The following is a 22,657-nucleotide window of genomic DNA, read 5'->3' on the forward strand; positions in this document are numbered from 1 at the left end:
GGCCCACAGTCACATGTGGTCCAGGTAAGGACAGCACATTTCGTTCACAAAGAACATTATTGAATCAGATGTGTGTTTTTATGACTATCAACAATAGTTTCATGGTCACCATTAGACTTCTAATTCCAGATTAATTCAAATTTCACCATCTGCTGTGGTAGGATTTGGATATAGGTGCTCAAGAGCATTACCTTTGGTCTCTGGATTACTAGTCCAGTGACAATATCTCGATGCCACCACCTTCCCAGGATTGTGTTCAAAGTCATGAACGGTCAGTAAATCGGGAAAAACTTTCCGTGTTGAAAGGGTTGGAATAGAGGGTATAGGTGTAAAGTAAATGGCAGATGGACAGGTGGGTAATAAAGTATACCGGATGATCTGAAATGCTTTGCCTGAAAGGATGGTGGAAACCAATTCACTCATGGCTTTCCAAAGGGGAGGAGATGAATATTTGGAGAAAGATTTTAAGGGCTTTGTTGAAAGAACAGATTCATTGGATAGATCTTTCAAAGAACCAGAAAGGACGCAGTGAGCCTAATAACCATCTGCTGTATTATATCATTCTCTAATTCTATCAGCAGGCTAGGCCTGGTGATCTGTGCATTTATTTTCCAGAGCAATTGTCTCCATTATCTTTAACAATTCTTCAATATCATAGAATCCCTACAATGCAGAAGGAGGCCATTCAGCCCATCGAGTCTGCACCAACTCTTCGAAACAGCACTCTACCTAGGCCCTATTCCTGCAGCCCCATCCTAAGGGGCAATTTAGCATGGCCAATCCACCTAACCTGCACATTTTTGGACTATCCTCTTTGGAATATCACCTTTTCACTTTTGCTGTTTCTGTCATCCTTCTATGCTGAGTGTTAATTGTGATTTAACTACTGCTTTGAATGTGATCTGCAAATGGCGTAGATAGTAATGTTGATCTTTTTGGGTTGGGGTGGGTGGTGCACAGACTAACAATTCTTGGGCAATGAGACTATGTTTCACTCAGGAGTACTGTTCCTTTCTATAGGTAAGCTTTAGAAGATTTATATTTGTGGTGAAGCTTGAGTTTATTTAGATAATGTACCCAGCTTACATTTGGTTACACTGTCAACTCTTCCTGTTTTTTTTTTTTTTTTGCTATTTAAGGACACCATGGCTTCAAGAATAGCAATCATGTTAGTGGACGTTGATGACATGCTGAAGTTTTTTGGTGAGAAACTCAATACTCTTATCGAAAATTTTAAATCAAATGAGGTATGGCTGAAAGAAATCCAGGAGGAGGCCAGAAAGATGTTTGTCAGGTAAGAATGATGTCCCAGTCTTAAATGATAGAATGTTGAGCGAAAAGTATACTGTCTGAGATGACTAAATGTTATTTAGTGACAATACCGACTTGCCCATGTATAACATGGGAAAACATTTCACGATGCTTCACAAAAAGCAAACTAAATTTGACAAATTGAGTCACACATAGCAGGATGGAGTATGGAAGGAACCTGAAGCTCATAGTTCGAGGTCTTTTAGAGAGCTGTTAATTTATGTGGAATTAAGTTTAACATATAGCTCAGAAACAGACCTTCAGCCCAATAACTGCATGCCGGTGTTTTTGCTCTGTTTGGGCCTCCACCTAAACTTCCTCGTCTAACTCCTATTAGTATAACCCTATATTCCCGATATGTACCAACCCCATACAGTTAATGGGATGAGATGCTGCAAGTTGGAAACCAAGTGATCATTGCTAGTGAATATAGCAATAGGAGGATAGCACAAATATTTGCCTGTAGAGATGGGTCAGGAATCCTAGAAGGAGGCTATTCGGCCCATTGAGTCTGCACTGAACTTGGAAAGAGCATCCTGCTTAAGCCCATGCCTCCACCCTATCCCTGGAACCTCCCCTAACCTTTTTAAACACCAAGGGGAAATTTAGCATAGCCAATCCACCTGGCCAGCACATCTTTGGACTGTGGAAAGAAACCGGAGCACCCGGAGAGAGACCTTTAGATTTGTGGGGCGGGTTCTGGGGTTCTGGGACTTGTACAGGCAGGCTATATGGGTTGCACCTGAACAAAGTCAAGACCAATATCTTTCCAATGTGATTTGTTGGCAGTGTTGAGGATTTAAACTAACTTTGCAGCAGAATGGGAGTTGAGATGTAAATAAAGACGCAGGGGTTATAATCTCTGGATTACTACCCGAGCCACGTACAAATTGGTATAGGGATGAGAATTGGGAAGTAAATGTGTGGTTAAAGGAGTGGTGTGGGGCGCTGACATCCATATTGGGACAGAAAGAATCTACCTTTTGGGACGGTCTCCACCTGAACTGATCTGGGACCAGTGTTCTAGCGGAAAGGATAAATTGGGTGGCCACAAGGACTTTAAAGAAGCAAAAGGAAAGTTAAAGATCGAAAAGTATAATGGTTAATAGGAACCAAGGCAGCAGGTTAGCATGTGAGGAGAAGGTAGAGGTTAATGGGATGAACAGGCAGGGCCGGTCTAACGACTACAGAAGGGAAAGGAAATGTAAAAAAATCAAAATGTAAGGAAACTGGGAGTGAAGTTGGAGATGAGGCTGAGTGTTATCAAAGATTTAATTTTTTTAAAAAATGTAGAGTACCCAATTATTTTCCAATTTAAGGGGCAATTTAACGTGGCCAATCCACCTAACCTGCACACCTTTGGGTTGTGGGGGTGAGATCCACGCAGACATGGGGAGAATGGGCAAACTCCACACGGACAGTGACCCTGAGCCAGGATCGAAGCCGGGTCCTCAGTGCCGTAGGCAGCAGTGCTAACCACTGCGGCACTGCTGCTGTGCTTTCCGAGATTAATAAAGGATGTCTGAAAAGCATAGTGCACGAAGAAAGTCCTGCAAAGGAAAGACAAATCAGTAGGGCACATTAAAACCGTGTGCCTGAATGCACGCAGTATTCTGAATAAGGTCAATGAGCTGACAGCACAAATGGGTATGATTCGGTGGGGATTACTGAAACATGGTTGCAGGAGGACAGGGCCTGGTAGCTGAATGTCCAAGGGTACTCAGTATTCCAAAAGGATAGATAGGATGGAACAGGAGTTGCTTTATTGGTTAAAGATGACATCAAGGCTGTATTAAGAAATGATATTGGCACTAAGGGCCAATCTGTTGATTCGATCTGGGTGGAAATAAAAAAACAAGGGAAAAATCTTCTTGGTCGGAGTAATTTTCAGGCCTCCGAGCAATATTTCCAAAGTGGAGCACAGTATAAACCAAGAAATAATGAGGGCTTGTGAGAAGGGCACAACTGTAATCATGGGTGATTTTAATTGTAGAATCCCTACAGTGCAGAAGGAGGCCATTCGGCCCATCGAGTCTGCACCAGTCCTTGGAAAGAGCACCCAACTTAAGCCCACATTTCCACCCTATCCCCTGTAAACCAGTAACCCCACCTAACCTTTTTGATAGTAGGGGGCAATTTAGCATGGCCAATACACTTAACCTGCACCTAATCTTTGGACTGTGGGAGGAAACTTGATAACCGTATTGACTGGAATACTCAAATTCGCCAGGAGATTTCGTAGCGTGTATGAGGGATTGTTTCTTAGAGCAATAAGTTATGGAGCCAACCAGGGAACAGGCTATTTTAGATTTTGTATTATGTAGCGAGGAAGGTTTGATAAATAGCCTTGTCGTTAAGAAGTCTTGTCTTGGAAGGAGTGATTACAGCATTCTACAGTTTTAAATTCGGATTGAGCGAGAGACGACAGAGCGCCATACTAGAGTTTTAGCATTGGGCAGAGGTAATTCTCCAAGCCTGAGGAAAGAGTTGGCCCAAGTAGACTGGGCACAGATAATTGAGGGTAGGACAGTTGAGGAACAATGGTAGATGTTCAGGAAGATATTAAATACCACTCAGTTCAAGTACATTCCTGAGAGGAGAGGAATTGTAAAAGGGAGAAAAATATTCAATGGCTAAACCAGGAAGGCGTAAAGGTTAAAAACTAGGGCACACCATACTGCAAGAGAAAATCAAAAGAGCCAAGCCAAGGGGCAGCACAGTAACACAAATGCTTCACAGCTCCAGGGACCAGGTTCGATTCCTGGCTTGGGTCACTGTCTGAGTGGAGTCTGCACGTTCTCCCAGTGTGTGCGTGGGTTTCCTCCGGTGCTCCGGTTTCCTTCCACAGTCCAAAGATGTGCAGTTTAGGTGAATTGGCCATGCTAAATTGCCCCTTAGTGTCCAAAATTGCCCTTAGTGTTAGGTGAGGTTACTGGGTTGTGGGGATAGGGTGGAGGTGTGGGCTTGGGTGGGGTGCTCTTTCCAAGAGCCGGTGCAGACTCGATGAGCTGAATGGCCTCCTTCTGCACTGTAAATTCTATGAAATCTATGAAGATGAACTACGAAAGGAAACTAGCAGAAAACATAAATACTGATACCAAAAGCTATAAGTGTATAGAGAGGAAAAGAATAGCTGAAGTAAATGTTGGCCCTTTAGCGGATGATACTGGTGAGGTAATAATGGGGAACACAGATGGCGGAGGCACTGAACCAATATTTTGGTTCTGTCTTCACGGTGGAAGATAAAAATTTTCAAAAACGACAGTTAATGCAGAGGAACCTAGTGCAGGGAGGCGGTTTTGAATAAACCGATGGAATTAAGGGCAGATAAGTCTCTGGGTCCTAATGGCCTAGGATATTAAGGGAGGTGGCAGCAGAGATGATAGATGCATTGGTTATGATATTTCCGAGTTCCCTGGATTCTGGAAGGGTCCCCGTGGATTGGAAACATGTTAATGTGACACCCCTATTCAAAAAGGGAGAGAGGCAAAAAGTAAGAAATAATAGACCGGTTAGCTTGACCTGTGGTGAGGAAGTTGCTGGAATCCATCATTAAGGAAGAAATGATTGAACGACTGAGCATCTGGAAAGATAAAGCTCAATCCACCATTGTCAGCATAATTTTATGAAGGGTAAGTCCTGTTTGACCAACTTGATTTGAGTTCTTTGTGGACGTAACCAGTAAAGTGAGTAATGGCGAACCTGTGGATGTGGTATATCTAGACTTCCAGAAGGTGTTTGATAAGGTGCCACATAAAAGACTGATCCAGAAGGTGAGATTGCAGGGGATTGGGGTACAGTACGAGATTGGATTGAGGATTGTCTGACTGACAGAAAGCAAGCAGATTACATAGAACATTACAGCGCAGTACAGGCCCTTCAGCCCTCTGTTGCGCCGACCTGTGAAACCACTCTGAAGCCCATCTACACTATTCCCTTATCGTCCATATGTTTATTCAATGACCATTTGAATTGGTCAGGATCAATAGGTCTTTTTCTGACTGGCGCGCTGTAACTACTGGGGAGCCACAGGGCTCAGTCCTCTCCTCAGCTGTTTACAATCTATATAAAATGATCTGCAAGCAGAGACAGAATGTAACAGCAAAATTTGCAGATATTAAAATAGGAAAGCAGGCAGTGATGAGGAGATAAAGATTTTACAGACGGCTATAGATAGGCTAGGAGATTGGGCCAATTGGTGCAAAATTTGGCAGATGGAGTTGTGTGAAGTTGTCCATTTTGGCTGAAAAAATAGAAGGGCAGATTATTATCTAAATGGAAGCTGATTCAAGATGCACCTGGGCAGAGGGATCTGGGTGTGTTTGTTCATGAATCACAGAAAATCGGTATGAAGGCACAGCATGTAATTAAGAAGTCAAATGGAGTGTTACTGTATTTTGCAAAAGGGACTGATGTATAAAAGTAGAGTGTGTTGTTGCTGTTGTATGGGGTGTTGGTGAGACCACATCTGGAATATTGTGTCCAGTTTTGGTCTCCATATTTGATGGATGTGGTGGCATCGGAGGCAGTTCAGAGGAGGTTCACCAGATTGATTCCGGGGATGAAAGGGTTGACGTTTGAGGAGAGAATAAATAGCTTAGCCTTCTACTCACTGGAGTTTAAAAGGATGAGGGGATCTGATGTATAAAATATTTAAAAGGGATTGATAAAGTAAGTGTAGCCAATTGTTCCCCATTGTGTGACAATCTAGAATGCGAGGTCACGGATATAGGTTGAGAGGCAGTAGATTTAGAACTGAGATGAGGGGGAACTACTTCTCGCAGAGGGTGGTGATTTTGTAGAACTCGCTGCCCTATTGTGCGGTGGTATCTGAGTCATTAAACGGTTTCAAGAAGGAGATAATTTTAAAACATTTTTTACAAGTTTTTTAATAGATATATTTCTGATTTTAAAAAATTTGGTTAAAGTCCGTGTGCAGTTTGCACATTCTCCCCATGTTTGCGTGGGTTTCACCCCCACAACCCAAATAAGATGTGCAGGGTAGCTGGATTGGCCACGCTAAATTACCCCTTATAAAAAATGAATTAGGTACTCTATTTTTTTTTTTTTGAATGGGTTAAAGGGATATGGGCAACCAGTGGGGAAGTGAATTTGAGACCAGGAAGAGATCAGTCATGATCTGATTGAATGGCAGAGCAGGCTCGAATGTTCCTATGTAAAAATTGGGAGGAGCAGATAGCATTCGAATAAGAAATAGTCAAGCATTAAGTGGAGTCAGAAAATGCATGGTGGTGTAAATTAGATCAAAAGTGCCTGTTATGTGAATGCATCGTGTGGTAAACATGGTTGGGTGTGCTGCAGTCGTAGATAGCCACTTGTGGACGTGATGTGACAATACTGGAGACATAATTCAAAGGCATGACTGGATGCGGCGTAATTGTTAGTCTAGGGTGTTAAGGAAAGGACACGAGTAAACCATTCAGGCTTTCTAACCATTCTGCACCCACACCAGAAACTTCAGCCCAACCCCAAATTTTTCCAATGCCACCACCAAATAACTAACACTGCACCCGATCGAACGTCTTCTCCACGTCCAGCGCCAACACCACCTTCATCTCCCTCCTCTCTGCCGGAGAAAGCACCATGTTCAGAAGCCTCCACACATTAAAGGACAACTGTCTTCCCTTTACGAACCCTGTCTGGTCCTCCCCAATCACGTTTTGAGAGGCACCCTTCCAACCTTAATGCCATACCATTTGCCAGTATCTTGGCATCTCCATTCGGCAGAGATATGGGCCTATACGAACCACACTCTACTGGATCTTTGTCCTTCCTTAACAAAGGCAAGATGGAAGCTTGCCCCATTGTTTGTTTGTGGCAAGACACTGCTAACCTTCGTGCCTTCAAACATTCCCACCATCAACAGCACCAGGCTCTGCTTAAATCGTTTATAGAATGAGACCGGAAACCCATCGGGCCCTGCCACCTTCCCTGCCTGCATCCTCCCAAAGGCTACCTTTACCTCCTCCTCCCCAACCTTGGACACTCCAGCCCACCCAGAAACTCCCTCATCTCCCGCTCCTTCTCTAGTTGCTTCGACCTATACAACCCCTGTAAAACCCCTCAAATTCCTTATTAATCCTTTCCGGAGCCACCACCAACTCCCCTGTCATATCCTGCATCCGAACTAACTCCATCGCTGCGGCCTCCCTCCAGGGCTGGCCTGCCAAAATGCGTTCTGCCTTGTCCCCTTACTCATGGACAGCTCCCCTCTCCCTTCTCACTGACGCACCACTTTCCCCGTGGACGACAGGTTAAGCCTCTCCCGCAACACTTTCCTCTTTGCCAGGAGACCTGGGTCCGGATCCCCCATGTACCTCCATTCACCTCCAAAATCTCTTCTATCAGTCATTGGCATTTCTCCTCCTCCTCTCTATCCAGCATAGCCTTAAACGCAATCCGCACCTTCCTCACCATTGCCTTCAGAGCCTCCAAACCAGTGTTTTTCAAACTTTTTTTTCTGGGGACCAATTTTTACGAACCCGCTGACCTTCGCGCCCCACGCCGGCTGACCTGCATGACCCACCATTTCCTCTTACCTTGTTCGTTGCTGACAAAAATGGCGGAAATGGTTTTGGGTCCCTTTGGCCCCAATGGTCCCTTTGGCCCCCCAAACCTGTTTTTAAAAATGAAAAGGCTGCGACCGTATTGAGAGAAAAAAAAAAAAATGTGGCCGCACGGCGCATGTGTGCCCGGTCATCGGTGCACATGTGCATAGATTTGCGCATGCACACCGATGATCGGGCACGCATGCGCAGTGCAGCCAAATTTTTAAAATATGCTCGTGGCCATTTTGAAGGCCGCTTGCAGCCGGCATAGTTAAAAGCCGGCTGCTGCAGCGGTTGTGCGTGGATTTGCGCGATCAGGAGCGCTGCGACGGATGACTCCGCGACCCTCCCGACACCCGCCTGCGATCCACCCGTGGGTCGCGCCCCCGAGTTTGACAATGCCTTTCTGAGACCTCCCCTGTGCAATTAAACCCCACGTACTGCTCCAACACCTTCCCTATCTTGTCACACAAGCTCCAGTCTGTTAGTAACCCCACATCCAATCTCTACCCCGGCCTTTGGGTTGCCTCCTTCTCCAAAACCAGACCATTCAATGCGGAACGTGAGCCGAGATCACAAATCAGCTTTTACCTCTTCAGGAGTGCAAAAACTCTCAACCTCCATTCGGTCCCCCAACCCACTCGCATTCCATTTCACTATTCTGACCGGGGTAGGGTGGTGTGACCCCTTCATGCCTCCTATTCGCCATCACCATAACTCTGTGCCATGCCCCTCTGGCTGGGCCTGCCCCATCCCATTGTTATGGTCGATGACACCCCCCCCCCCCCCAATCCACTTCCTTTTGCAAACACCTCACCTAGTATCAATCCCCTCTCCCCACCATTCACACCTCCCAGGTCCAGAGAAACCTGCTCGACCAGGCTCCAATGACCACAGCCCCTCCCCCACCACACTCCCGTTCACTAGCCAACCATTGTTTGCCAGCACGGATGCCCCTACCAGACACTCCCCATCTCTCCATCCCCTCCTCAGTAACCCAGCCCCACATAACCCCCAAAAGTTCCCACCTCCCTTATAGCAAAGAACAATACAATACCGCCCCATTTAAATAAAAAAATTTATGTAAACCAATTCCCCCTCCAATTCCAGAAACCAAAACTAAACCCCCATCAAATAGAAAACCCTCCATTAGAAAAACACCACCCTTGTTCCCATCAACCAAGTCCAAATCCCAACTCTCATCTCAGTCCCAGTCCGTCAACCTTAACGAACCCCTCTGCCGACTCCACTGACTTGAAATAAAAATCCCTCTAATTGTGTGTCATTCTCAACTTTGCTGAGTAGACTACTCCAAATCTCACTCTGCTGCCTTACACTGTTGCCGCCGCCCGCCTTCTCGCCAGCTCCGCTGTCAGGTCCTGGTATATTCGTACACCAGGGCCTTCCCACTTCACCTCTCGTCTCTGCTATGCCCAGCTCAAGACCTTCTCCTTCATGTGGAACCAGTGAAAGCAGACTATAACTGCCTTGCATCATTCGCTTTAGGCACATCTAGGCGACTGATGTGTCCTGTCTAACATGTAGTGGGAAGAATCTTCCCCTCCCCATCAACTCCGCAAACATCTTTACAAAAGTACTCTGTCGGCCTCGGGCACTCCACCCCCTCAGGCAGGCCCACGATTCTCAAATTTTGCCTCTTTGACCTATTCTCCAGATCCTCTACCTTAGTTCTGATCCCTTTGGCGGAAATGGTTTTGGGTCCCTTTGGCCCCAATGGTCCCTTTGGCCCCCCAAACCTGTTTTTAAAAATGAAAAGGCTGCGACCGTATTGAGAAAAAAAAAAAATGTGGCCGCACGGCGCATGTGTGCCCGGTGATCGGTGCACATGTGCATAGATTTGCGCATGCACACCGATGATCGGGCACGCATGCGCAGTGCAGCCAAATTTTTAAAATATGCTCGTGGCCATTTTGAAGGCTGCTTGCAGCCGGCATAGTTAAAAGCCGGCTGCTGCAGCGGTTGCGCGTGGATCTGCGCGATCAGGAGCGCTGCGACGGATGACTCCGCGACCCTCCCGACACCCACCTGCGATCCACCCGTGGGTCGCGCCCCCGAGTTTGACAATGCCTGTCTGAGACCTCCCCTGTGCAATTAAACCCCACATACTGCTCCAACACCTTCCCTATCTTGTCACACAAGCTCCAGTCTGTTAGTAACCCCACATCCAATCTCTACCCCGGCCTTTGGGCTGCCTCCTTCTCCAAAACCAGACCATTCAATGCGGAACGTGAGCCGAGATCACAAATCTCACTCTGCTGCCTTACACTGCTGCCGCCGCCCGCCTTCTCGCCAGCTCCGCTGTCGGGTCCTGGTATATTCGTACACCAGGGCCTTCCCACTTCACCTCTCGTCTCTGCTATGCCCAGCTCAAGACCTTCTCCTTCATGTGGAACCAGTGAAAGCAGACTATAACTGCCTTGGATCATTCGCTTTAGGCACATCTAGGCGACTGATGTGTCCTGTCTAACATGTAGTGGGAAGAATCTTCCCCTCTCCATCAACTCCGCAAACATCTTTACAAAAGTACTCTGTTGGCCTCGGGCACTCCACCCCCTCAGGCAGGCCCACGATTCTCACATTTTGCCTCTTTGACCTATTCTCCAGATCCTCTACCTTAGTTCTGATCCCTTTGTTGGCCTCCGCCGCCCTCTGCAGCTCCTTGTCCGTGGAGCTGAAGTGCTCTCTATGTTGCGACAATGCCTCCTCCACCCCCTTCAACTTTTCTCCTTGCTCCCGCATCTCGACAGGCGCCTTCATCATTGCTGCCTTTACCAGGGCAATCGCCTCCTCCACCCACTCTTTCATCGCAGTCGTCTTCTCCCTCTGAATCACCTCCATATACTTGGCTATCAGCCTCTCGAACTCCACCGACATTACCTCAGTCAAGAGTTTCCACAGTGAGGGGTGCGGCCCTGCCCGAAGACCCAGCCCCTGCCATATTTCTTCCTGCCAAGTCATTGGCAAATAGGGTTAGGGAAAATCCCAAGGCTTTTTACACTTAAAAAGCAAGAGGGTAGCCAGGGAAAGGGTTGGCCCACTGAAGGATAGGCAAGGGAATCGATATGTGGAGCCAGAGGAAATGGGCGAGGTACTAAATGAATACTTTGCATCAGTATTCACCAGAGAGAAGGAATTGGTAGATGTTGAGTCTGGAGAAGGGTGTGTTGATAGCCTGGGTCACATTGAGATCCAAAAAGACGAGGTGTTGGGCGTCTTAAAAAATATTAAGGTAGATAAGTCCCCAGGGCCTGATGGGATCTACCCCAGAATACTGAAGGAGGTTGGAGAGGAAATTGCTGAGGCCTTGACAGAAATCTTTGGATCCTCACTGTCTTCAGGTGATGTCCCGGAGGATTGGAGAATAGCCAATGTTGTTCCTTTGTTTAAGAAGGGTAGCAAGGATAATCCAGGGAACTACAGGCCGGTGAGCCTTACTTCAGTGGTAGGGAAATTACTGGAGAGAATTCTTCGAGACAGGATCTACTCCCATTTGGAAGCAAATGGATGTATTAGTGAGAAGCAGCATGGTTTTGTGACGGGGAGGTCATGTCTCAGTAACTTGATAGAGTTTTTCGAGGAGGTCACAAAGATGATTGATGCAGGTAGGGCAGTGGATGTTGTCTATATGGACTTCAGTAAGGCCTTTGACAAGGTCCCTCATGGCAGACTAGTACAAAAGGTGAAGTCACACTGGATCAGGGGTGAGCTGGCAAGGTGGATACAGAACTGGCTAGGTCATAGAAGGCCGAGAGTAGCAATGGAAGGATGCTTTTCTAATAGGAGGGCTGTGACCAGTGGTGTTCCACAGGGATCAATGTTGGGACCTTTGCTGTTTGTAGTATATATAAACGATTTGGAGGAAAATGTAACTGGTCTGATTAGTAAGTTTGCAGACGACACTAAGGTTGGTGGAATTGTGGATAGCAATTGAGGACTGTCAGAGGATACAGCAGGATTTAGATTGTTTGGAGACTTGGGCGGAGAGATGGCAGATGGAATTTAATCTGGACAAATGTGAGGTAATGCATTTTGGAAGGTCTAATGCAGGTAGGGAATATATAGTGAATGGTAGAACCCTCAAGAGTATTGAAAGTCAGAGAGATCTAGGAGTACAGGTCCACAGGTCACTGAAAGGGCCAACACAGGTGGAGAAGGTAGTCAAGAGGTCATATGGCATGCTTGCCTTCATTGGCCGAGGCATTGAGTATAAGAATTGGCAAGTCGTGTTGCAGCTGTATAGAACCTTAGTTAGGCCACACTTGGTGTAGAGTGTTCAATTCTGGTCGCCACACTACCAGAAGGATGTGGAGACTTCAGAGAGGGTGCAGAAGATATTTACCAGAATGTTGCCTGGTATGGAGGGCATTAGCTATGAGGAGCGGTTGAATAAACTCAGTTTGTTCTCACTGGAACGACGGAGGTTGAGGGGCGACCTGATAAAGGTCTACAAAAGTATGAGGGGCATAGACAGAGTGGATAGTCAGAGGCTTTTCCCCAAGGTAGAGGGGTCAATTACTAGGGGGCATAGGTTTAAGGTGAGAGGGGCAAGGTTTAGAGTAGATGTACGAGGCAAGTTTTTTTTACACAAGAGGGTAGTGGGTGCCTGGAACTCGCTACCGGAGGAGGTGGTGGAAGCGGGGACAATAGTGACATTTAAGGGGCATCTTGACAAATACATGAATAGAGGGATACGGACCCAGGAAGTGTAGAAGATTGTAGTTTAGTCGGGCAGCATTGTCGGCATGGGCTTGGAGGGCCGAAGCGCCTGTTCCTGTGCTGTACATTTCTTTGTTCTTTGCAGGACACTCTGCCTTGCTCGACGGGGAACATTCGCTCACCCACTTATTTCCAGCACCCTTCTTCTGGGTCTTTGACATTTCGCGTCTTCCTTATGACTTCCCACACCAAATCATTCACAAACTACCCCTGAAACCGACATAAACATCCAAAAACCAGAGACTCTAGCAGGAGCCACCTAACGAGCGAGCTCCACCTACATGTTGCCACCAGAAGTTCAGTTGAAGTATTTTGGGGTTGTCTAATCTATTGTTTGAAAGCTAAAATCTTCAATGATGGTGAGATATTTTCTTGAGTATTGGTGAAATACTGGATTGTTTTATTGTTTATTTACTTAAAAAAAATTTTTTTTTTAAAAGAGTATCCAGTTAATTTTTTCCAATTAGAGGCAATTTAGCATGGTCAATCCATCTAGCCTGCACATCTTTGGGTTGTGGGGGCAAATCCACGCAAACACTGGGAGAATGTGCAAACTTCATACGGAGAGTGACCCAGAACCGGGATCAAACCTGGGACCTCGGCGCCGTGAGGCAGCAGTGCTACTCACTGTGCCACCGTGCTGCCCTTGGTTATTTACATTTGATTGGTAGCAACATTGTTACACCAGTATTTGCACACATGAGGCAAGAAATAAAAAAAATACAAGGGATTCTATTGAGAACGTACCATAGAGTAAAATGTAATTTGAGAACATATGTTCACTTTTGGGGGGGGCTTGATCTTGTCTGGGGCCTTGGCTAGCCTGCAGTTTAATCTTTCATCCTATGCTATTTCCCTCATGGCGGCCTGCTTTCTCAGCTGGTTAGCCAGTAGGTGGCTGGCCTTCGTCTCCAAGCTCATAAAAGATCCCCAGTATCTGGCAGAGTTGGTGCTATGCTATGCCTTCCCAGTAGAGAGCAGATCAAATTCTTTTTGTAATTCTTTTTCCCCTCTGCCAGTAGTTCCCTGACTGGGCTGTGGAGTACCGTCGATCCAAATCCGTATGGAGTCAACCAACTGCTGCCTGGTTGCCCTCCATTTTGTCCCTAAGTGCCCTATGTGTGATTATTTTTCTCCTTATCACTGCCTTCAGTGCCTCCCAGAATGTGGAAGGAGAGACCTCTCCATTCTGGTTACAGGTTACGTAAACATTGATGGGCTCTCTCTCGCTCTCTTGGTGGCTCTCGTTCTGGGAGTGTTTCCCCTCATCTTTGGCCCATTTTGTTTCTCTCTCTCTCCCACCCCCTCCCTGCTTCACTGTCCCTGCCCTGCCCATCCCCAATTGCCTTTGAAAAAGTGGTGGTGGTGATCTGCCTCCTTGGAACTGTTCCAGCTCCTGAGGTAGAGGTACACCCACAGTGCTGTTAGGAGGGAGTTTCAGGATTTTGACCCAGTGACAGTGAAGGAATAGCAATATAGTTCCAAGCCAGGATGATGAGTGGTTTGGAGGGGAGCTTCCTGTCGTGTTAAGCACATTGAGATAACACGGGCTGCAACTATATGCAGCTATAACTCCAGTAGACTCCAGACCTCGAGTTTAGTTCAACTTGATTTATTGAACCTTTCAAAGTTGCCACAGTTCTATGTGAGTTCGACACTCTGCTAACCTAGCTGTGATTTCTCTATCTAGACTGAGCCAGACTAGCTCTTCTCCATGTGCTGTATGCGTTACGTAATACGTACACTGGACTTGCTCTGTCGATGTCCCTAGTGGAAAGAGGCGGAGTGTGAGTGCCTCATGCCTTTTATAGTGGGAAACCACCTCCCAAGTGTTCTTCCTGCTGGTTGGTTATGTCCTGCGCCCATTGGCTGTCTGTTTGTATCTCATTAAGTGCCTGTCAGCATATCATGACATCTCCCCCTTTGAAAAGTTTTTCTGCAGCCTATGTGAAGGTATTTACACATGTAGGCTGAAAAGTTAACATATTTACATGAGATGACAGGTTTTTAAAAAAAAATGTACATATGAGAACAGGTGTCTAATGTGCAGAAACAGAACATGGCAAACAAAACAATTGTTCATAAGTCCAGTCTCTGGGGCTTGCGTCTGATCCGGGTCAACTGCCAGAGTGGTGGAGGCGGGGACGACGGTGCCTTGATGGGTGGGGTTGCAGCCAGACTGGTGGCCTCGTGGTTCGAGGTGTCAGGAGGTGGCACAATAACAGCTGGAAACAACAAAGAATGTGGTTGCGGGCGGGCAACTGCGCGCAGGGCCAGTCTGTTGTGTCGCACAACAGAGCCATCAGCCATACGCACAACATACGATCGAGGAGCAGCCTGTCGGGCAACAACGGCTGGAGCTGACCAGCCTCCGTCAGGCAGCTGGATCCGGACCGTATCCGCTGGGGATAAGTGGCAAGAGCATCATAGCCCTTCTTTTGCTGATCCCTGAGCTTGTGCACCTTCTGAGGCACCGGGAGGTGATCCAGATCAGGCGTGTATGGCTGGAAGAGTAGTCCACAGGTCCCTGTTCATCAGGAGCTGAGCCGGTGACATGCCGGCAGACAGAGGGGTTGCCCACTATGCGAGCAGCGCAAGGTTGACGTCAGAAGCAGAATCCGCAGCCTTACAGATGAGCTGCTTTACGATGTGCACCCCTTTCTCAACCTTCCCGTTGGACTGCGGGTAATGTGGGCTTGAAGTGATGTGATGAAACTGGTACAACTGGGCAAATCTCGACCATTCCTGGCTGCTGAAGCAAGGACCATTGTCACTCATGACCGTGAGGGGTATACCATGCCTGGTGAACGTCTCCTTGCAGGCCTTGATGACGGTCCTGGATGTGAGGTCCGAGAGCTTCACAACCTCTGGGTAGTTGGAGAAGTAATCGATGATGAGCACATAGTCACGACCATTGACGTGAAAGAGGTCGATGCCCACCTTAGACCACGGGAGGTCACAATCTCGTGCTGAAGCGTCTCCTTACCCTGTGCTGGCTGGAAGCGTTGAGGACCCTGTTAGAGATGTCCTGATTGATCCCAGGCCAGTAGACAGCTTGCCTGGCTCTGCGCCTGCACTTCTCGGCGCCCAGATGCCCCTCGTGTATCTGCCTGAGCACCAAGCTCTGGAGACTGTGTGGAATGATGATGCGATCCAGCTTTTGGAGGATGCCATCCACCACTGTGAGGTCATCCTTCACATTAAAGAATTGGGGGCACTGCCCTTTCTGCCAGCCATCGGTGAGGTGGCGCATGACATGCTGCAGAAGCGGCTGTCTCGTCGCGAATGCGGATCACCTTTTCATCCGACGCAGGGAGGTTGCTGGCCCATGCTGCACCTGTGATTCGATCTGCTGGGCGAATGCCGGGGCGTTGGCAGGCAAGGTCACGGAGCGGGGCAAGGCATCCGCAATAATGAGCTCCTTGCCTGATGTGTACATGAGCTCGAAGTCATACCGTCTGAGCCGGAGGAGAATGCGCTGCAGCCGGGGTGTCATGTCATTCAGGTCCTTGTGAATGATGTGGACCAGAGGTCTGTGGTCCATTTCGACGCTGTATGTTGGCAGGCCGTACACACAATCGTGGAACTTGAGAATTCCAGTAAGCAGGCCCAGGCATTCCTTTTCGATCTGGGCGTACTGCTGCTGGTGGGTGTCATCACCTGTGATGCGTAGGCAGCCGGAGCCCAGGAGGAGGTGTCATCGCGCTGGAGCAACATCCTGGCTCGCATCTATCAAGATCTTTGTTTCCCTGTCAGGATCAAAAAAAGCCAACACTGGTGCAGTGGTGTGCTTGGCTTCCAGCTCCAACCACTCTGCTTGATGAACTGCCTGCCACTCCAAGGCAGTGGACTTTTGTACCAGGTGCCTGAGGGCCGTGGTGTGTGATGCCAGATTCGGGATAAACTTGCCCAGGAAATTCACCATCCCTAGGAAGCGCAGCACCGCCGCCTTATCCTCGGGGGTCTTCATGGCTTCGATGGCCTTGACCTGTCTGTGTCCGGGCGCACACCCTGCTGAGATATCTGGTCACCCAAAACCAGTGTTGTCATGCCAAAAGAGCACCTTGCCCTGTTCAGCTTGAGGCCGTTGGCATGGACACAACGAAATACCTGCTGGAGATGAGAGATGTGCTCTTCGTGGGTAGTGGACCAAATGATAACGTCGTCCACATAAACACACACCCCTTCAATTCCCTCCATCATCTGCTCCATGATTCTATGGAAGATCTCCGAGGCCGAAACAGCATACGATTGTAGCAGTACCTGCCAAACGGTGTGTTGAAGGTGCAGAGCCTTCTGCTGGACCCATCCTGCTGGATTTGCCATGTGATGCATCCAGCTTTGTGAAAAACCAGCCGTGCGCCATTTCACTTGTCAGTTCCTCCCACTTCGGGATGGGGTAGTGTGCCCGCATGATATTCTGGTTTAGATCCTTGGGATCGATACAGATGCGCAGCTCCCCTGACGGTTTCTTTACACAGACCATCGAGCTGACCCAGTCAGTCGGTTCTGTGACTTTGGAGATAATGCCCTGGTCCTGAAGATTCTTCAACTGTGCCTTCAGGTACTCCTTCAGTGGAGCCGGAACCTGGCGTGGAGCGTGGACCACAGGCGTGGCATCAGGCTGCAGCAGGATCTTGTAGCGATATGGCAGAGTGCCCATCCCGTCAAATACATCCGGATATGGAGCGAGGATGTCATCAATGCCGGCCTGAAGATCCACGTTGGGGGAGGTCATAGTGTAGACCTGCTGCACCAAGTTCAGCTGCTTGCATGCCTGCGCACCGAGCAGGGAGGCCCGGTCAGGCTTGACTATTTCCAACCTGAGCCTCGCATGAACACTTCTGTTGGAGACGAGCAGATGGCAGGATCCCAGCGCTGAGATGGCATTGCCGTTGTAGTCCAGGAGCTGGCAGGCTGCTGGAAGGAGCTTGGGTGGCTTTTTGATGCGGTGGAAATCCGCCTGTGAAAGAAGATTGGCAGAAGCACCTGTGTCCCGCTTGAACTGGATAGAGCACTGATTAACTTGCATCACCGCACGCCATTTGTCTGCAGAATCCACAGTGAGGATGGGCAGGCTTCATGATGCTGTTGGCGAGGCATATGCACGCATGGTGATGATGCCCACATGGTAGGGGGACTCCGGGCAATCGTCCTCCGGATCCGTGATACTGCCAGGATCTGAATTCTGTACACTCCTAACGCGCCTGCGTTGGAGCTGGGAGTGCTGGCCCTTGACTGGTGGTGTAGACCTGCATAAGGCTGCATAGTGTCCAGGCTTCCCACAATTCAAACAGCGCCTGCCTCTTGCAGGGCAGTGTTTCTTTAAATGGGCGGTGCCACAGTTCAGTGACGTTGTTACGCTCCGTGCGTCGTCGCACATGCACAGTGCGGTCGGCAGACGTTTGCGCCTGCGCAGTGTGTTGATCGGCCGCTTCGTTATCCCATTCGCATTGCGCATGCGTGGGTCCCTGGAAAGAGCGTGTGAAATGGTCGCTTTCATCAAGGCTCGGGCGATGGCCTGCACGAACTCTGCCTCGTGGGAGGCACGTTTCTCAGTTTCGGCCGATTTGTGTTGGGAATACCGATTTCTGGCGTGCTCATGCACCGTACACGTTTCGATCGCGACTGACAGGGTCATGTGTTTGATTTTCAATAGCTGCTCCCTCAGCGGATCCGAGTGAACGCCAAAAACGACCTGATCCCTGATCATGGAGTCAGCAATGTCACAAGTTGCAGGATAGCACTAGTAGACGGAGATTAGTTAGAAAAGAGTTGAAAGATTCGTCTTTACCTTTTGAGGTGTTGCTTAAAAATATAGCGCTCAAAGATTTCACTGGTGTCCACTTCACAATAACTGTGAAATTTGTTCAGGATGGTCTGAAACTTCGTCTTGTCCTGGCCTTTGGCGAAGTTGAACAAGTTAAAGATTTGGATACTTGATCCCCCGCAGTTGAAAGAAGCGCGATCTTCCTGTTTTCAGACGCACCCTCTAGGTCTGAGGCTTCAATGTACAGCAGAAGCCTTTGCTTGAAGGTCCGCCAGTTGGCACTGAGATTGCCGGAGGTCCGCAGCAGTTGAGGAGACTAGATCTTCTCCATGATGCCGGGATGTCTTTTGCTGGTCGTCACGGAACAGATTGAGGTAAACCACCTTGATAAAGCAGACTACTGGTACCATGTCATGTTAAGCACGTTGAGATAACACGGGCTGCAACTGGATGCAGCTATAACTCCAGTAGACTCCAGACCTCGAGTTTAGTTCAACTTGATTTATTGAACCTTTCAAAGTTGCCACAGTTCTATGTGTTCGACACTCTGCTAACCTAGCTGTGATTTCTCTAACTAGACTGAGCCAGACTAGCTCTTCTCCACGTGCTGTATGCATTACGCGATATGTACACTGGACCCGCTCTGTAGATGTCCCTAGTGGAAAGAATACCTCGTGCCTTTTATAGTGGGAAACCACCTCCCAAGTGTTCTGCCTGCTGATTGGTTATGTCCTGTTCCCTGTGCCCATTGGCTGCCTGTTTGTATCTCATTAAGTGCCTGTCAGCATATCATGACACTTCCAATGGTGGTGTTCCCATGTATCTGCTGACCTTGTCCTAGACGGTAGCAGTTGTGGGTTTAGAAGATGCTGCCTTGGGAGCCTTGTTGAGTTTCTGCAGTTCTTTTTGTAGATTGTACACAATGCTACCATTGTGCATTGGTGGTGGAGGGAGTGAATGTTTGTGGATGAGGTATCCATCAAACAGGCTGCTTTGTCCTGAAAGCTGTTGAACATCTTGAGTTGTACTCATCCAGGCAAGTGGTATTACGCTCCAAGTGAACCTTCTCTGGACTGCCTCCAATGTCACTACTTCGATAAGTGGACTAAAACTGTTCACAGCATTCCTGGTGTGGCCTAATTAATGCATTGTATAGTTTTAGTACGGCTCCCCTATTTTTATCCTCCATTCCCTTTGAAATGAAGGCCAGCATTCCATTTGATTTCCCTCTGACCTGCTGAACTTGCATGCTAGCTTTTTATGATACATATGCATGAGGACCCACCAAATCTCTCGCTGCAGTCTTTCTTCACCGGTACAGTTAAGGACTTCCACAACTAGTGAGCACCGCAAGGCTGTGACATCACCCCATGGAATTATATTATGATTTTGAGTTCACGTTTCATGTCAAAATTTTGATTGTTTTTCTTTTGTTACCAGGGGCTGTACCCCCATTCATTATTTATTGACCATTTGTTTTACTCTAAAATACTATGAATAAGGGATAGCTTGGACATTGGGTTTTGTGGGAGGAGGGCTGAGGCTGAACAAGTCAATATAAACTCAATAAAGAAAAGCTGTGTCTTGGTTTCCGCTTCACCGACTGGCTTTCATCTTACTCACATACTCCTTAGCAATTTCTTCAACCATGTAAATCAACATCCATTGCAAGCATGCTTTTCTGCTTAATAATGGTGACTCTTGGATATGTACAACTGGTTTTGCACAGAATGTCAGTAATGTTATATTTTTAAAACACCTTCATATAATACTCATCCATGCCAGTATCGAGCTTGAAGTCTGTGGGGTGATTATCAACTTTAATTATTTTCTCTTGCATTAGCTTGTAGGAAGGTTATTTGTTATCTCAGTGGGGCTTTCACTCCTTGCACTTGACCTGGCTTTGTTCACGCTCTCTTCTTGTGAGCTACTTGTATTTTAGATTGACAGACCGTTTTAAAATCTCCTAAATTTTCACAGTTGTGGCACCGAGCTTACCTTGCTGGACATTCTTCCCACGTTTTCGAGATGCTAGTTGGCGCATTTTTCCCTACTTTTGCTTCAATGCACTTTATCTTTTTGTGTCTAATTCGAGAGACATCACTTTCCCCACAAATAATCACTCTGTTCCCTTCCTAAGCACAACAGACTGAGCTTTTCTTTGCTGCCTTTGAGAGAGTTGTAGCTTTTCTTATTTGCAAAAGATCTGATGGGGTTTAGACCACATCTTAGATCTTATGCAATCGTATTTTATTTAATCTCTTAGGATCCCGCAGTTTCAATTTTCTTCTAGCCTGGGCAGGCCATTTATGAATGGGTGAATGCACCGATTCAGTTTTTGTTTCCTCATTAGATTTTGCTTGTTTGGTTAAGGGTTTCAACGCTGAAATAAGCATTGAATGCCTGGAGGACATTGTGTGAGCTTGTAGTCTCATTGACATTCTCATTATTATGTTGCCTGCAATAGCTCCCAAAGCATAAATTATTGGCCTGATCACTTTGTTCCTTTGTGGCAAACCTGAAGGTGTTTGTATCTGGAGAATCTTCCTCCAATTATCCATTGAGCCTTTTGCAAGGCTTTTGGTGCTTTGGAAAAGTTATGGGATTGGAAATGAAGACTCCATGCTTATCCTAAGCTGTGGATCTATTTCGGATTCAGTATTTTCGCTTGTAGATTGTGATCTGTTCTCGCTGCTGTCTGCACTCTGTATCTGCTTGCATTTACTGCACTACCAATGCTTTGTTGTGAGTCTTCAATCTTTTTTTCTTATCCTTTTTCCAAGAATTTGTAGGTCTCTTCAGTCTGCAGTCTTCATTCTTTTTGTGGGGTGAGGGTGTTGACGGATAAATCCTTGAGGACTTCAGACGTAACCATGTGGGTTCTGGAAGACAAGTCATTGTTGATGATTCATTCAAGAACAATTTCCCCTAGCTAGATAATGGAGAAGAAACTTTGGATCATGGGATTAGTAGCAGGCCATTCAGCCCATTGAGTCTGTTCCAGCATTTAATGAGATCATAGCTGATTTATGATCTAACTGCATGTACCTGCCTTGCTCATCCTTCTTTTGATGTATAATTTTACCTCTGAAATCAACAATTGATCGAACATCAGTTGCCATTTGCCGAAGAGTTAAAACCTACTATTTGTTGGCAGAAAAAAATTCTAATTTCACCCCTGAAACATCTGGCTCCGATTTTAGACTGCCCCCTAGTTCTGGACAATTCAAAACATGGAAATAGGAGGGAATACCATCTGTTCCCCTAAATATCTTCAATTTTGGATCATATCTAAATTCCAGGAATTTGTGTGATCTTATTTGTTTGGTATTCTGGTATTGTTCTGACAAATCTACATAGCATTCCATGTCTCAAATCATTTCTAAAGTGTGGTGTTCAGAACTGCTTGCAGTGTTCCAGGTATGGCAAAATTGAGGTTTGGTAGAAGAATAAAATAAATAGAAGTAGAGATCGCATGGCCTGTTGAACCTGTTCCACCATGCCATCTGTTCAAGACTAACCGTGGGCTTCAACTCCACTTTCCAACTGGCTCCCCATATTCCTTGATTCCCTGACAGTCCTAAAATTTGTCTACCTCAGCCTAGAGTACTAACAATGGCATATCCACACCCTCTAGAGTTGAGAATTCAAAATATGCACAACCCTTTGAGATAAGTCATTTCTTCTAATCTCACTATTAAATGATCGCCGCCTTATCTTGAAACTGGCCTCTTGTTCCAGATGCCCCAGGCAGGGAAATAGTATATGCTCTGTCAAGCCCCAACTATTTCAGTGTGATCACTCTTAAACTCCAGAAACTTTACTTTAGTCATAGGACAACCCTCTCATTCCAAAGACTAATCTAATGAACCTTTGCTCTGCTGTCTCTAATAGAAGTATACTCTCTAAATATGGAGACCAAAATTACACCGTATTCCAGGCGTGGTCTCTAAAGCCCCATACAATTGTAGTACAACTTTGTTTAGTCTTTTACTCCAATCCCATGAAATAAGAATCAACATAGCATTTGCTTTTCTAATTGCTTGCTGTACTTGCATGCTAATGTCTCTGTGGATCAACATTTATAAGTTCCACACCTTTTCAAAGGCATACAGCTCTTCTATTTTTGTGACCAAAGTGAATAATCTCATACTTACCCACATTATACTCCATCTGCCACCTTGTTGTCCACTCACTTAATCTGTTTGCAGCCTTTGCTTTGTGTCCTTCTCACAGCTTGCGTCCTAGCTTTGTATCATGCAACTTGATA

General features: G+C 46.9%; 1 protein-coding gene across 7 annotated transcripts in view; it reads left to right on the forward strand.

Moving 5' to 3' along the window:
• Positions 1 to 22,657, forward strand: part of LOC140384389 (inner centromere protein A-like) — a 111,056-nt gene that overhangs the window by 23,160 nt on the left and 65,239 nt on the right. For 5 of the 7 annotated variants that reach the window (XM_072466046.1, XM_072466045.1, XM_072466048.1 and 2 more), the window contains exon 2: positions 1,140 to 1,294. In XM_072466046.1, coding sequence (XP_072322147.1) covers positions 1,146 to 1,294 — 149 coding nt within the window. In that variant the 5' untranslated portion in view covers positions 1,140 to 1,145. Of the gene's footprint in view, positions 1 to 990; positions 1,021 to 1,139; positions 1,295 to 22,657 lie in introns of those variants that run through there. The other 2 variants (XM_072466047.1, XM_072466049.1) reach the window with 2 other exon arrangements.

Source organism: Scyliorhinus torazame, chromosome 10 (assembly GCF_047496885.1).
Source record: "Scyliorhinus torazame isolate Kashiwa2021f chromosome 10, sScyTor2.1, whole genome shotgun sequence".
Classification (NCBI taxonomy): domain Eukaryota; kingdom Metazoa; phylum Chordata; class Chondrichthyes; order Carcharhiniformes; family Scyliorhinidae; genus Scyliorhinus; species Scyliorhinus torazame.